The 14,104-nt window shown below is 41.8% G+C and overlaps 1 protein-coding gene across 2 annotated transcripts; it reads left to right on the top strand.

Moving 5' to 3' along the window:
• Window positions 1–977: 977 nt before the first annotated feature.
• On the top strand, window positions 978–9,077 carry LOC125551338 (MADS-box transcription factor 58-like). 2 transcript variants are annotated; one of them, XM_048714529.1, is made up of 10 exons: window positions 984–1,169; window positions 1,257–1,464; window positions 1,587–1,828; window positions 5,630–5,711; window positions 7,289–7,350; window positions 7,451–7,550; window positions 7,639–7,680; window positions 7,783–7,824; window positions 8,051–8,231; window positions 8,792–9,077. In XM_048714529.1, the coding sequence occupies exons 2-10, from the start codon at window positions 1,273–1,275 to the stop codon at window positions 8,800–8,802; spliced, it is 954 nt and encodes a 317-aa protein (XP_048570486.1). In that variant the 5' UTR covers window positions 984–1,169; window positions 1,257–1,272; the 3' UTR covers window positions 8,803–9,077. The 2 variants fall into 2 exon arrangements, with proteins under 2 accessions (XP_048570496.1, XP_048570486.1); XM_048714539.1 differs by lacking the exon at window positions 1,257–1,464 and having other exon boundaries at window positions 978–1,169.
• The last annotated feature ends 5,027 nt before the right edge of the window (window positions 9,078–14,104 follow it).

The following is a 14,104-nucleotide window of genomic DNA, read 5'->3' as shown; positions in this document are numbered from 1 at the left end:
GACACCAACACACGGCTTAAGGCGCTATAAGAGGCCAGCAAAATACACTCCGCTTACCAAGAAACACATGGCAAAATATGTGTTTCCTATAGTGTCTGTATCATTTTTTTTCTTTGAAAAGGAGATTGAAACCCCCGGTCCTTGTATCAAGAGATGCACACAAGCATCTTAAATAAATTATTTAACAAAGGTATGATAAGAGCATACATCAAACAATTCAAAGTCACCCCCACACCGACAAACACGACAATGGAGAATGCCATCACGCCCCAGCATCTAGAACCGGGGTCACTGCCGATCCACCCGCATGATGTACGGCATACACCCGCTGCTGCAGGCCCAAAGCATACACCGCATGCACATGCTTCAGAAGCCCCCACCACCATCGAACCGCTGACCCATCTCCAGAAAAGATATCCGCAATATCTTTGCCAAGCCAGTCAGCCATCGACGCTGCCACGGCGCCAAACAATGCCACCGCCCTGCACCTGTCCATCAAGACGCATCCGTAGCCAAGTCTCTACTGCACCATGCAGCTTCACCTCCTGACGACTCAACCAAGTATCTGCTCCGAAACGATGTCCTAATGAGGGAATATGAGACCAAAAGCATCGCCATCGTCCGACCCAGGAGACCCAGATCAAGGGTTTCCCCTCGGAACAGCCCCAACGAGGAGATGATGACTGCAGTAATGATGTCTTCAATTTTTGTTTTATGAAGTAATACTATCTCTTTATCAACTTTGGTAAAGACAACGGTCGTGGAACAAATGAAGAAATATAGGTCCGAAATTTCCCCAACAATTTTCATATTTCTTATGTTAATTACATACTTATTGGAAAGCTGCTCCGGATGCAAAGTAATTAAGGCCACACTCATGGTAAATTTCACAGATCATCACCACACAAAAGAAGAAAAGGAGATGTGACATAGTGGAAATGAAATCAAGAAGAGTCCAGGAGGAAGAAACACCAAGGGCCACAGCTGCCACTACAGAGCATCGCCTCCCCACCCGCTCCTAGCCTCCTACCGTTCTCCTTTAAACACACTCTTCTCCCTCATTTGCTTTCCTCATCTCTCACTCTATCCATCCCATCTCTCTCCGCCCACGAAACACAAACATGCAGATACTCAACGAGCAGCTGGCTGCACCATCCACAGGCCTAATGGTAATTGCTTCTTGCTCTGAAACTAGCTTCTTCTTTAAGCATCCGTTTTCCTAAAGATTAAGATTTGGATGCACATGTAACGGGTAGTAGCTAGAATAAAATCATGGCTACTACTGGGTGGGGAAATAGTAGATACGCAAGAAGAGGGAGAGATTCGGCTAGGGGCAGTGGTGCTTACTCTCTAAGAAAGCCGCAGAGAGAAAGGCACCACCAAGGAGAGGAGATGGATCACAGCCTCTCCTTTTCTTCCTATCTCCAAAGAAGGGTCCAAGAAGTAGCAGCTCAAGAGAATCGGGTATATTTACAGCCCAGCCAGAGATACAACCCGTCGGTTTTGGTTATGTAGATCCATCTGTTCTCCCATTGATGATACAACTTTTGGTCCGTGTCACTGAAATTTTGCGTTGCTGATCCAAGGTGAAGGAGTCTGCGTCCCCGGGGTCGGGGTCGGGATCGGCAGGGGGGGCTGCTGAGAAGATGGGGAGAGGGAGGATCGAGATCAAGCGCATCGAGAACACCACGAACCGGCAGGTCACCTTCTGCAAGCGCCGCAACGGTCTCCTGAAGAAGGCGTACGAGCTCTCGGTGCTCTGCGACGCCGAGGTGGCGCTCATCGTCTTCTCCGGCCGCGGGCGCCTCTACGAGTACTCCAACAACAGGTGCTCGCTGCTCTCTTGAATTATTTTCTGCACAGACGGACGCATACATGGCATATGCTCATGTGATCTTGCCCAAATTGGAGCTGTTTTCCTTCTATCCTTTCGTCTTGGCAAAATGGGGGGAAAGGGGAGCTGCATCTTTCTTGCTATACTCGTTCCGTTGATTAACTGTCTTGTTTATTTCCGTGCTTCTGGGGGCTGAAGCGGGGGTGAAACAAATTCCAGCAGTTTCTTTGTGTGCGCTCGCGTCGTATAGCTTGCATCTGTGTGCTAGCTTGTGCTGATGTGTTTTTCGTTGCTGCTTTCGTTAGTGGTTCCGTGAGGTGAGCTAGATGTCTGCGTAGATTCAGCACAGTGCATGCCTTGTGAAGCATGTGTACATGCTTTCTCAGCTCTTCTTGTGTGTATGGAATGGGTGTCTGGGTTTGCTTGGGGCTGGTGGTCCTCTTCTTTTCTTGCTCAATTTATGTTCTTTCCTTTCTCTCCCTCCCTCTCTCTCTGTATGGGACGAAGGGGAGGGGATAGGAAGAAGGTAAGAGCCTTGGATCCCTCACACCTCATCATGATACATAATCGATCGATAGAGGGTGGCAGAAACATGTATATGTAATCACACAAAAAATTACAAGTTATTATCTGTTTCTCACCGCCTATTCTATTTTCCCACCTGTATGGCATAGCTTAATTACCGTGTACGTAGGTGCAGATCTACTAGCTAGCAACTTTTTTTCTCCCTGGGCTTGGTATATCTGCAGTAACTCCGTAACTGCTGCATACAAGATCATCTGTGTGTATGTGTCACACACACAGATGTAAGCCACGATATCATCAAGCTTCTTTTGCATCATCGCCTTCTGTTCCCCGCCAATGATGGGTTAGGGTTAGGGTTCCGTCACATGTGCCCCCATCTCCCTCTCTCTCTCTCTCTCCCTCTCTCTCTCTCTCTCTCTCTCTCCGCGCGCTGTAGATGTTACTGTTGCCTGTGCGTGTGGTGCTGGTGGCAGGCAGCGACGCCTCTCTCCTCATTAGGGCCATGTGTGGTGTCCTCTTGTTAAGCCAAGGCTCATCACGCCAGCTCTGGGCCCCTAGCTAGCTTCTGGCAGCAGCACTGTACTTTCATGACCCGCCAATACAGTGAAGGCACAGCACCGTAGCAGTAAAGAAGAAAATAATGTACTGTAGTAACCTTTCTTTTTCCTCTACTTTTGGGGCCGACTTTTTTTTTGCGGGAAACTTTTTTGTGCCGTTTCAGTGAGCTCCTCTGATTTCCATTAGCTGAAAAGGCATGTCTATATGCAAAACTAAAATGTACGTAGTGGTATTTTTTCCCATATGTGTCTAGCAGTTGCTGATTTGAAATAGAAGGGCAGCATCAAATAACAACATGGATAGCATGCCACTTTTTACACTTACTTTCTGTACATTTCGGTCTCTTTGTACACATATATAGTACTCTCTCCGTTCCTAAATACTTGTCTTTCTAAAGATTTCAAAAAGTGACTAGATACGAAGCAAAATGAGTGAATCTACACTCTAAAATATGTCTATATACATCCGTATGTGGTAGTTCATTTGCAATCTCTAAAAAGACAAATATTTAGGAACGGAGGAAGTATATAACAATATCAAAACTTGAGAACTGCCCATGATACAAATGTTTGTGTTACAATTTGTGAACTTTTTGAAATGCAGACTTACTTGCGCTTGCGTATCTAAAAGGACAAGTAAAAAAATCCGTATGATAATTAAAGGGGGCACCTTATTATGGATTTATTTTATTATTTGTTCAGTTAACAAAATTTTGAATACTAGCGTCATATATGTAAAGATGGACAGGGTAATTCTTCTTGAATATAAGAAATGAACCCAGATGAAGCATTTATGTGCGTGCGTGCATAAATTTGTGCTGCAATTTTTCATTTCACGCCCAAATGTATTTATTTATTTGAAAATCTTGGCTTTACCCGGACATATGTGTTCACTGTACTACACTGTGTCAAGCGACAACCTCTCTCCGGTGGTTTATGTGTGTCTACAGTGATGTGAAGGCTGCCCTGCGTACGGAGCCAATGGCTGTCACGGCGCGGTCAGAATCAAGCCGTACGTACTACTGTACAACTGTACAACAGAGAGAGAGAGAGAGAGGATGGGTGAGCTCCATGGGTGGTCAGAAGGGGCGGGTAAAAGCAGAGACCTTGGCTGCCGTGGTTCTCTCCTACGAATAAACACTGGGTAATAGGGCGTGTTCTCTGTGCCGCAGCGAATAGCATGCTCGACGATGCTAAGGTTCCGTCCAGCAGTGAGAGAAATCCGTGTCAACAGTGCGTGTCATAATGAACAGTGGCTTTGCATTATTATACGTGATGTGACATTCGCTCTCGTCGGTGTTCGATGGTGGCCGTAGCTAGCAGAGGTAGTGGTAACTATGGTCTTCCCTTTGAAGCATGCATTCTACTAGTACTATTTTTTGAGAAGTGAAGCATTCTTTTTTAATGTTGCTTTGGAGAGGAAATGTAGTGAGTTAGTGACATTACTCTTTGGTGGGGTTTTATTTTATGTGCGGTGTGGAATATATTGTTTCACAGTACTCGATTTTTTGGCTAATAACCTGTGCTCTGATTTTTCTTTAGCAATGAAGAATTTCCCAGTCTTATGTTTGACAGTGGTACATTGGTGGTATGTTAATGTATATATTGATGTGATAGTAAGTTAGATGTTCCATGTTAAATATGGTGACACATGTTTTTGCTTCAAAATTGTTTCTAAGCTCCAGTTTCTGATTCTTTACATCATATAAACATAAATTAGCAAAGGTAATTAATAAAATCACACAGTTCACTTTGATGACATCCTTTTGGTTCTTGCGTTACACTAGTGCATGCAATTTTCTTGGGAACTGATGGGATCATGGCGTGTGTAAAATCAGATTTAAATTTTTTCCCATAAATGCCGCGGGTGTAAACTTATGTGACCAAACTAAAGATGGATATCAAACACCACATATAGCTATATGGCTAGCTACTGACTATACTGATCAATACTATGAAATTGGCCGTTAGATTCAACAACATAAAATACAAGCACTTTTCGAAAAGAAAACATAAAATACAAACACAACTGGAATTCTCTTGAAGTCACATACTCACATGTAAAATATCCATGTCTGGACATTGTACACCTTGAAGGCCTCTTAATATTGGAAAGGAAGTCTTCGGTAAAGAGCGACCACACTGTAGTACAAGCTAGTTAGCTCGTGGAAAAGGCTAGTGATGGCACACATCTTTGCCCAGCATGACATATGATGTTTTTTCTACATCGACCTGATGGATTTCACATTGCTCTTGTTCAATACAACAGAGCAACTGTATATACATTGTCCTAAAAACTATGAGATACATCCAATTTATTTGGTCTATTTTTGGCAAGGGTCTATCTGGACTCTATTTTAGTAATGATGTGGTAAGTAACAAAGTCCGGTTTCTGAATCTTGACAACCAATATTTGAAGTATGCAATAATAGCACATTAATTTGATATAACTAATCTAATATCCCCCAAATCTACCACGTTATTATAAAAGTTGGTTATAAATTTTCTGAATCATTTAATGAGGTTTTTTCCCCGAATAAATCGCTGTTAATTTCCGAAAAACAGAACTTTGATTTATTTTTTATTACTGTTGTTTCCAGTTAATGAAGTTAATTATTACTGTTAATTTGAGTATTATTTGTGTTGGTACGAACTAGAAAGTTCATATTTATGCTTGTACTAACTCCACTGGTGTGTACCCAAATTAATGCAGCGTGAAAGCAACCATTGAGAGATACAAGAAGGCAACAAGTGACACCTCCAGCGCTGGTACAGTCGCAGAGATCAATGCCCAGGTAACATCATATGTCACTCAACAAGTCAACATAAAATATTTCTAGACCCTAGCAACCCGGCCCCTAGGTTGCATGCAGTCTTAGTCCTACTACTAGGAACTTCACCCTGCTAGTCAACATTCCATCTAACTGTGCTCCAGCGTACAAAAGGATTCCTTTGAGCAAAATCTTCAGATTGGACATCCTGGTCATAGGGAACTTGTGGTCATTACACAAAGGAATGTCCGGTGATACTACTCTCAAGAGATCATGTTTGGACCAGCAGACCATATTTATATATGTAATTCTGTATGTGTGCAGTGGACACTTCCATGCATCATTCAGACGGGAGACGGGAGAGACAGTAACATGCAAACTGAGGTTTAGCAAATCAGAAATGCGCCCACATCTGTTTCTTTTGGGAAGAAAGAAATACGCTTATAATATATAAGTTCCTGGTTAATTTGTTGATCTGATTATATGGGTTAACCATTTCTCTGGTTTAGATTTGTTGAGATCAAGATTTAGTAGGCATAGGTATGTACTTGGTTCGTGTCAAGTAGCAACGATATTTAAATAGTTCCAGGAAAAACAGTTTTGGGCCATGCTTGCTAGTTTCACCTGAATAACATATATTTTCATGTGGGTTACATGTTAGACAGAAGGACAATGATTCGTCTGAAATACCAACTTATAATTCATGTGCTTTTATGTATATATGCATATGACTACTTGTGCAGCCAGCCAGCCACCAGTAAATATTGTGGTATATCGCAAAAACTAGAGTAATGAAAGGGACCGTAGTGTGGAGTGAGTTAGTTTGTCTTCATGAGTTTATTTTCTCTAAACATAGCTTTCGTTTGGCTCAGTAAGTATTTTTGGAATTTCGTGGAATATTGTTTTTTTTTAAAACCATAGTTTGAAAAACTTTGCTGTGTTTGGCATCGATAAATACCAGTTTTATAAACCGTAGTATCTCTAATACTGTAGTATTTCTGCAGTATTTTAAAAAGAGGTCTTGACCTCTTTTTTTCTGAACCAAACTGAGAAAACTATGGGTCTTAGAAACTGGATTATTCATTAATTGTCCAGACATTGAAATACTGAGGTTTTACATTGCCACAGTTTTCAAAATACTAGTGTCTAGTGTCTGGATAAGAAGATTTACAAGGAGGTATGTTGCATGATGCTGTTCCACCCTTCATGGCGGAGCGTTGTGTCAATTGATTTATCTAAGTCGATGCGCTGCAAAAAATTGTCATTGTTTTCATAAATGTAGTTTTCAATAAAAATACTAAAATTATATTTAGAGAGTCTACCTTTTCAAAAAAATATTTAGAGAGTCTACCTTTACTTTACTTAAGTACGCCTAATAATGCATGGTTTTGATGCATGTGCATGCTATACAAATAGAATGCTGGAACCACGAAGAATGAGCACTGCTCTTCTCCTAATTTCACATATATATGAAACAAATATGCATGAGTGGAAACTCACATTCAGCAATTTGTGAATGAAATCATGTAATATTTATTAGTCATTCTCCAATACCAATATCTGTATATTGTACTCACTGGACTCAAATTACAAACTTGCAGCACTACCAGCAGGAATCTGCGAAGCTGAAGCAGCAGATAACCACCTTGCAGAACTCCAACAGGTTCATTTTTTCCCCAAGTCAGCAACTTAGTTAATCTCAACTTATCAAGCAAGTTCCATTTTGCTTTGTAAATAAACTCTTGCCTACATTGATGCCATAGGACTCTAATAGGCGATACAATGGCCACCATGAGCCACAGAGACCTGAAGCAGCTGGAGGGAAGGCTGGACAAAGGCCTAGGAAAGATTAGAGCAAGAAAGGTTCAGTTTGCTATGAACACTTGCATGAATTCTGTTGAAAAGAACTATTTTGTTTGTCTAGTTCCTGACCTTCACATTTAATCTGCAGAACGAATTACTATGCGCTGAAATTGAGTACATGCAGAGAAGGGTACGTAACACAATAAAACAATAGCGTCTTTTCTTCTTGCAGCTGTTTTCCTTGCTTTGACATTAAAAAATTGAAATTACAAGATGAGCCATATATATTCAGGAAATGGAGCTGCAGAATAACAACTTCTTCTTGAGGGAAAAAGTAAGTACCTAGTATCTCCTACTCCCTCCGTCCGAAAATACTTGTCCAAGGAATGGATGTATCTAGATGTATTTTAGTTCTAGATACATCCATTTATATCTATTTCTACGACAAGTATTTCCGCACGGAGGGAGTATTTACAAAAGACAATGCATGTGACTTACATGAGAACTTTAAACTAATAAGGTACACAAACAGTCCAAGTCACGAACTAATCTCAACGCAGGTAGCCGAGACTGAAAGGGGGCAACAGCAGACGTTGAACATGATGGGGGCGGCTTCGACATCGAATGAGTACGAGCAAAATATGATCCATTGTGATCCGAGAACCTTCCTGCAGTTCAACTTCATGCAGCAGCACCCTCAGTACTGCTCCCAGCAGGAGGACCGAAAAAGTTTCAACTCAGGTAAGATATTCTTCTAGCCTGTACTGTAGGCATGGTTTTCACTTTCGGCTTCAGGAAAAATTCAGCAACAACCGAAATCACCAAAATTCAGTGAAATTTCGGCCAATAATGGACCCAACTATTAATTTGAATACAATTAAATATTAAAAAATGAAAAAATATTTGAATTTTTGTGTATTTCTGAAATACTTTGGCCGAAAGGTAAATATTTCAATGTCTACTGAAATGCCTGAAATTGGTGAATTTCATCGAAATCTCACTGAAACTATGTATGTATATTCATTTAATATAATCTTAATGTTTTCTAATGCATGTGAATAACTGAGCATATTGAAAATTCTAATGGAGAGAGCTAGTTGCTAGATATGCAACATTCAAGTAAAATTTCTGACTCTTAGGTCTCTATGGGCTATACATAGTAGAAACAGGAAAAATGACACAACCCCAGTCAATAGGAGCACCTAAGTATTGTCACAAAGACGAATATTTATGTGCTTTCGTTAACTATATATAACCGCCTATGTATTTTAATGCTTTAGTGCCCTTGTTTGTCTTTGCAGTTGGAAGGTGATGGATAGCTGTGTCGTCTCTCATTTACCTTCAAGTGAGATTGAAGCTACATATATCCGTGATATATAACTAGAACATGCATGAATGCGTGTATTTCTATACACGCACAATCGACTTTATCCTATAATTAAGGCTTGGCCACACCAGTGCAATGTATCCATATGTATTGTGATGGTACTACTTAATTTTCTCAGTGCAACTCAGGTACTCCTTCGCATATATCTATATATGTACCTTTTCTAAATGCAATAGTACTGTTGGCGATTTCATATATCATCCGTTTTATGTATCATATACATATAAGTGAGTTGGTATTTAGATGGCAATAAACTAGGTACCAACGCAAGAATGTAAAAACTTTTAAGCACATACCTAATTAATCGAATGGGGTAGAAGTCCTAACTGAATCAAAGTTTGTCATGGAGGCGGAGTCGAAGTTTTCCTGCGGGGTGGGCATCCTCCGGCGTGGCAGCAGCGCGACCGAGGCGTGCACTACGAGCCTCCTCCTCCCAAGGCTTTGGCATACCAGTCTGCCGTCTTCTTGACCCCCTCCTCCCAAGGCGTGCGCTACGAGCCTCCGATCACCCGAGCATCTTGAGCTTCTGGTGGTCGATGAAATACCTGTGGTCATTGAATGGAAGGTCGCTGACCGTCCAGATTGCCTTGCTAGGGTTTAGGACGAACAGCCCGCAGATGTGGCGCGTGGCGTCGACAACCGAGTGCTCCCTCGTGGAGTCGTGGTGATGCTGCCTACCTGGCCCGGTGGAGCGCAGCGTCGAACGCATGGGATCGCCCCGCATGGCGAGGAGGATGAACTTGGGCATGAGCTTCACCCGGAACTGGTGCGGGCAGTAGACGTTGTTCGTCCGGGTGGTGATGGCCAGGAGCCCGTACGAGTACGCGCAGACCAGGTCGGCCTTGGTGGCGGAGTAGGTTGGTCGGCAGTGTTAAATGGGCTTGTTCGTTCCACTCTACTCTCGTATGTTTTCTCGAAAAGGGGATTACCTTAACCTCTGCATCACATGCACACAATCATTTTGTTAAAAAAAACATGATTAAAACCAAAATTGCATAGCTCATCCACATAGATTAATCTATGAATAATTCATCAACCAAACTAGTTGAATAAACTCCGCGCAACCATTTACAATTAGTTGCATCTAGAAGCCGTAAGCGCTCACACGTCCACATTTTATGTATAAAGGTGGATTTTATTGACAGGTTCAAAAAAAAGGTGGATTTTATTGACTCAAAGCAAAGCATCAAGTGAATACAACCACAATGATGTACACAACCAACATCAACGCGCGCGCGCACACACACACAAATAAACACGCCGGCAAATAGCAAAGTCATATAAGACAAAAGCTATGCCTGAGCGAGAAAGAAAAATACCTCCAAAACGATCAAAACAACGATTGACAAACCGCACCAACCATCACTTGACACCACAAAGACAACGAGTTTTTTCAACAGCAACGCCTTCAGTAAGGAATGACACTCAAGCGCCGTCGTTACAGGATTCAACAACCAAATGCCAGAATCTAGGTTTTCACCCTGAAGAGCGAGTCCATAGCACATCCAAGCAATGCCTTCAACAAGGTAGCCATGTGAAAACATCCTCATTGGTAGGTATAACCTCATGCCAGACCCAGAGTTTTCACCTCGGAGCTCAAGACTGGATGCTCAAGAAGCACCACCAAATCGAAGTCAACTTTGTGTTGTCGCCACCACTTTTTGACGATCCCAGCAACTAGATGCACTAGGGTAGATATCCACCGCTACTGTTGCACAACCATATCCTTTGCGTCAACCATCGTCCATAGATTGCATCTCATCACTGAAGGTAACTAGTCGAAGTGAGATCCACCAAAACTCACAATGGAGCCTTTTGGCTACATCCCACAACATCGCCGTAAGAGCCGCCGGAAGCAGCCATGTCTTGTTTATTTCAGTTGTTCACAATGTGATGCTCTATATGTGTAACTATTTATGATGCAGTACATTTTTTATCAATGCCAGTTTTAAAATACCGATAGGAATGCATATATTTGCTTACTGTTAAGCCTGTTATAGCTAGCATATGCATCTTTTAAAGTTTTTTGGTTCTTCGGTTATTTGTAGTTAGCACATGTCCAGTTTCAAATGCTATCTTTGGTTGTTCGTAGTATGCCTTATTTATTACAATTATTCACAACGTGATGTTCAATATGTGCAAGTATGAACTGTGCAGTTCAATTTCATCAATACTAGTTTCAACAATACCACTATGAATGATTACATTTGGTTCTTGCATTTTGTAGTTAACATGCCTTCCATTTTTATTTAACAATAACCAGTGTACTTAGACTGGCACAATACCAGTTTGAATTACTATGTTTAAATGTTAGGCCTGTTGCAGTTAACACACATTTCCACTTGGTTTGCTTTACTAGCGTGCTTAAACCTGCACATTGAAGCTATCTTTTGGAGATTATTTTGTCTGCCATGGATATATTCGGATGATGTTTAGCCTGTTGTGTTTAACATGCATCTCGATGTACTTACACAGGACAACTTTTGGAACGACTGTTGTTTTTCATCGAGGTTAGTTTCATCCCATGGCTTATATATACTCACTGTTCAGGATATCGGTAGCTGGTATCATATAGGCTGGGGGTTGTTAAGGGACTAATCGGTGAATCGGACTTTTAACTGAATATATCTGTAACTCATTTAACGTTATGTTAACTAGGGCCATATGTAATATATCTGAGGCTACATAGCAACATGTACTGTACTGAATGTCTAATTATGCAATCGTAGGCTACATAGCAACAAGGAAGAGTGTTACCTTAATGTTCTGGTGATGTCTAGATATACGTAGAAAAGCAGCAACAACAACAACAACACAATCCTGTTTGGATGCTCTAACTTAGCTAGGGGTTAGAGTTAGTTTCTAGCTCATGACTAACCCTAAACTAACTCTAGGCAAAGTGGTGTTTGGATGACAGGGTTAGATTGACAATAAATCCACTAGGAGAACTAGCTCCAATTAGCACCTCTTGGGTGGGATAGTTTTTTTGAGTGGGTTAGATGCAACTAGCTCAAACTAGCCCTCATGTTTGGATATACTTTAGGGCTATTTGAGCAGAAATTAGCTCAAACTAACTCTAACCCATGGATATAGCGGCAGTTAATCAGCCGATAATTTGTAAGAATGCAATAAACTCCCTGTGTCCCATAATATAAGATGTTAATTCATCTAATATGTGACCGAGGCAGAGGGGATGTCGTACTACATCATTGTGTAATTGCTGTTTAGCTTCTAATATTAACTTGGTGCTTTTAGGTACATATGTCATTAGTAAAGATCCGCGCTTCGACCCTTTCTGTGTATGGGGCAATGCGATATTGATGAACCAACATCAAGTGAGGAAGCTGATAAAGATTGTTAGTAAAATGGGTCAAAAGATGGCAATTAAACTATTTGTTTACACTTTATCTAAGACAACAAAAAACTGCAGGATAATAAGTAAGAGCCCTGCAGCCTTCTTTCTACTGCCCATAATGTGTTGTGTTAGATGAAAATGTCTGAATCTTTTTCCTTTGCAGTGGTTCCCAAAGCAGTTTACTCAAGGTTACCTCTCAAACTACATGATTGGTGGGCATGCAAAGGTTAAACTATTTCTACCAGACCACGATGATTATCTAGATGTGTTGATGAAGACAATGAAGGATGGGCGGTCAGCCATAACAAGGGGCTGGACTAGAGTCGTGCATGCCTTCTGCATGGAGGAGGGCATATTATGGGCATCCGTTTCACCTTGTTCAGCAACCAGAATGTATTTCGCCTCTTTCTTTACCGTCTTTAATAGTACAAGTGTACAACCATGGTTCATCATTCTTTATTTGGTGCTTATGTAATTCTTGAACATATGTACCTGTGAATCGAATAATGAATTGGTTGCTTGAACCTGATGGATATGAATAAAGCTATAGCATACATTTAAATTCAAATCCGGTACAATTTGAAACGGCAACAATTAAATTACGGTGAATTTACACTCCACAGGTCGTTACGGCGCACACGGTCGGTAAAACACAAATGTATGTGATACAAACCATAATCCGACACGTTCACAGAGAGGAAACGTGTGCGAGCATGCACACAGTTGCCGTTTGCAAACCGTGTGTGATGTCAGACAATATCACAAACGGTGCTGGCAAACAAAACGTTTGTGATAGTTGCCTTATCGTATACGGTTTGCAATCATTTACTGTTTCTGATGTGTTACACATGATGTTCGTACGACAATTAGCTAATCTTCTTAATTAGTTATCGCACATAGTTCGGGAAAAGTGAATGTGTGTGATTGTCTGCTTATCATACACATTCTATAATCGTGAACCGTTTGTTATGGGCCGTGCATCATAAACAGAGCACCACAGAATACCGACTGCGATGGCAATGCAAGCACAAACGAGTAGGGACAACTGTATGCATCAAGGTTCCCTATCCCCGACGGTTTCTGGGTCATGTGGGAATGACCCCCCTATCACAGTCACTCACTTGGTGACGGTTCAGAACATCGTCGCGGAAAGGGGTTAAAAACCGTTTGTATAGCACCTCATTGTACCAGTGTCTCTTTGTGTTTCAATTACTATCTTTGTCGGCATGGAAGCACGATCATCTATGGGGCAGGGGTGCCCTTTGTGGTTCGGCAAGGGGATGGTCACATTGCACAAATAGCAGAAACTGCAGGGTAGCACGACGATGGACATCTCTCTTATACCCAGGTTCAGGCCGCTTTGCAGCGTAAAACCCTACTCCTGCTGTGGTGGATTGATCTGGAGGAACACGAATACGCGGCGAGCTCAAGCCCGACAAGGGTGCCTCGGGGAGAGCAGCGCGCACGTACAAGTGTTGATGGATCAAAATGTTTGAACCCTTTGCTAGGTTGCCTCGGGCCTCCTTTTATAGCTTAACGGGCGACCAAAGTGGCAAAATAGTCATTATGGTATGATTAGATAGCTAGCAGTGCTATCATACCTAACTCTAGCAGTTATGACAAAGTGCATTAAATACACTGCTAGGTGTCATGCCGAGGTTGAAGCCCGGCAAGCCTGCCGCGCGGCTTGTCCATCGCCTTCTTGTTAGCGTGACATGCCTGTGATGCCCTCGATTTGACCGTACACTAATCATACATAGAAATGTGTACGATCAAGATCAGGGACTCACGGGAAGATATCACAACACAACTCTAAAAATAAAATAAGTCATACAAGCACCATATTATAAGACAGAGGGCTCGAATACAAGA

The sequence above is a fragment of the Triticum urartu genome, chromosome 1 (assembly GCF_003073215.2).
Source record: "Triticum urartu cultivar G1812 chromosome 1, Tu2.1, whole genome shotgun sequence".
Lineage (NCBI taxonomy): Eukaryota > Viridiplantae > Streptophyta > Magnoliopsida > Poales > Poaceae > Triticum > Triticum urartu.
This window is presented reverse-complemented; position numbering and strand designations above follow the sequence as displayed.

Coding starts and splice junctions, on each gene's coding strand:
- LOC125551338 (XM_048714529.1), top strand. CDS start 1,273: ATGGCTACTACTGGGTGGGGAAATAGTAGATACGCAAGAAGAGGGAGA. Junction 5,712..7,288: donor TCGCAGAGATCAATGCCCAG/GTAACATCATAT, acceptor ACAAACTTGCAG/CACTACCAGCAGGAATCTGC. Junction 7,351..7,450: donor ACCTTGCAGAACTCCAACAG/GTTCATTTTTTC, acceptor TTGATGCCATAG/GACTCTAATAGGCGATACAA.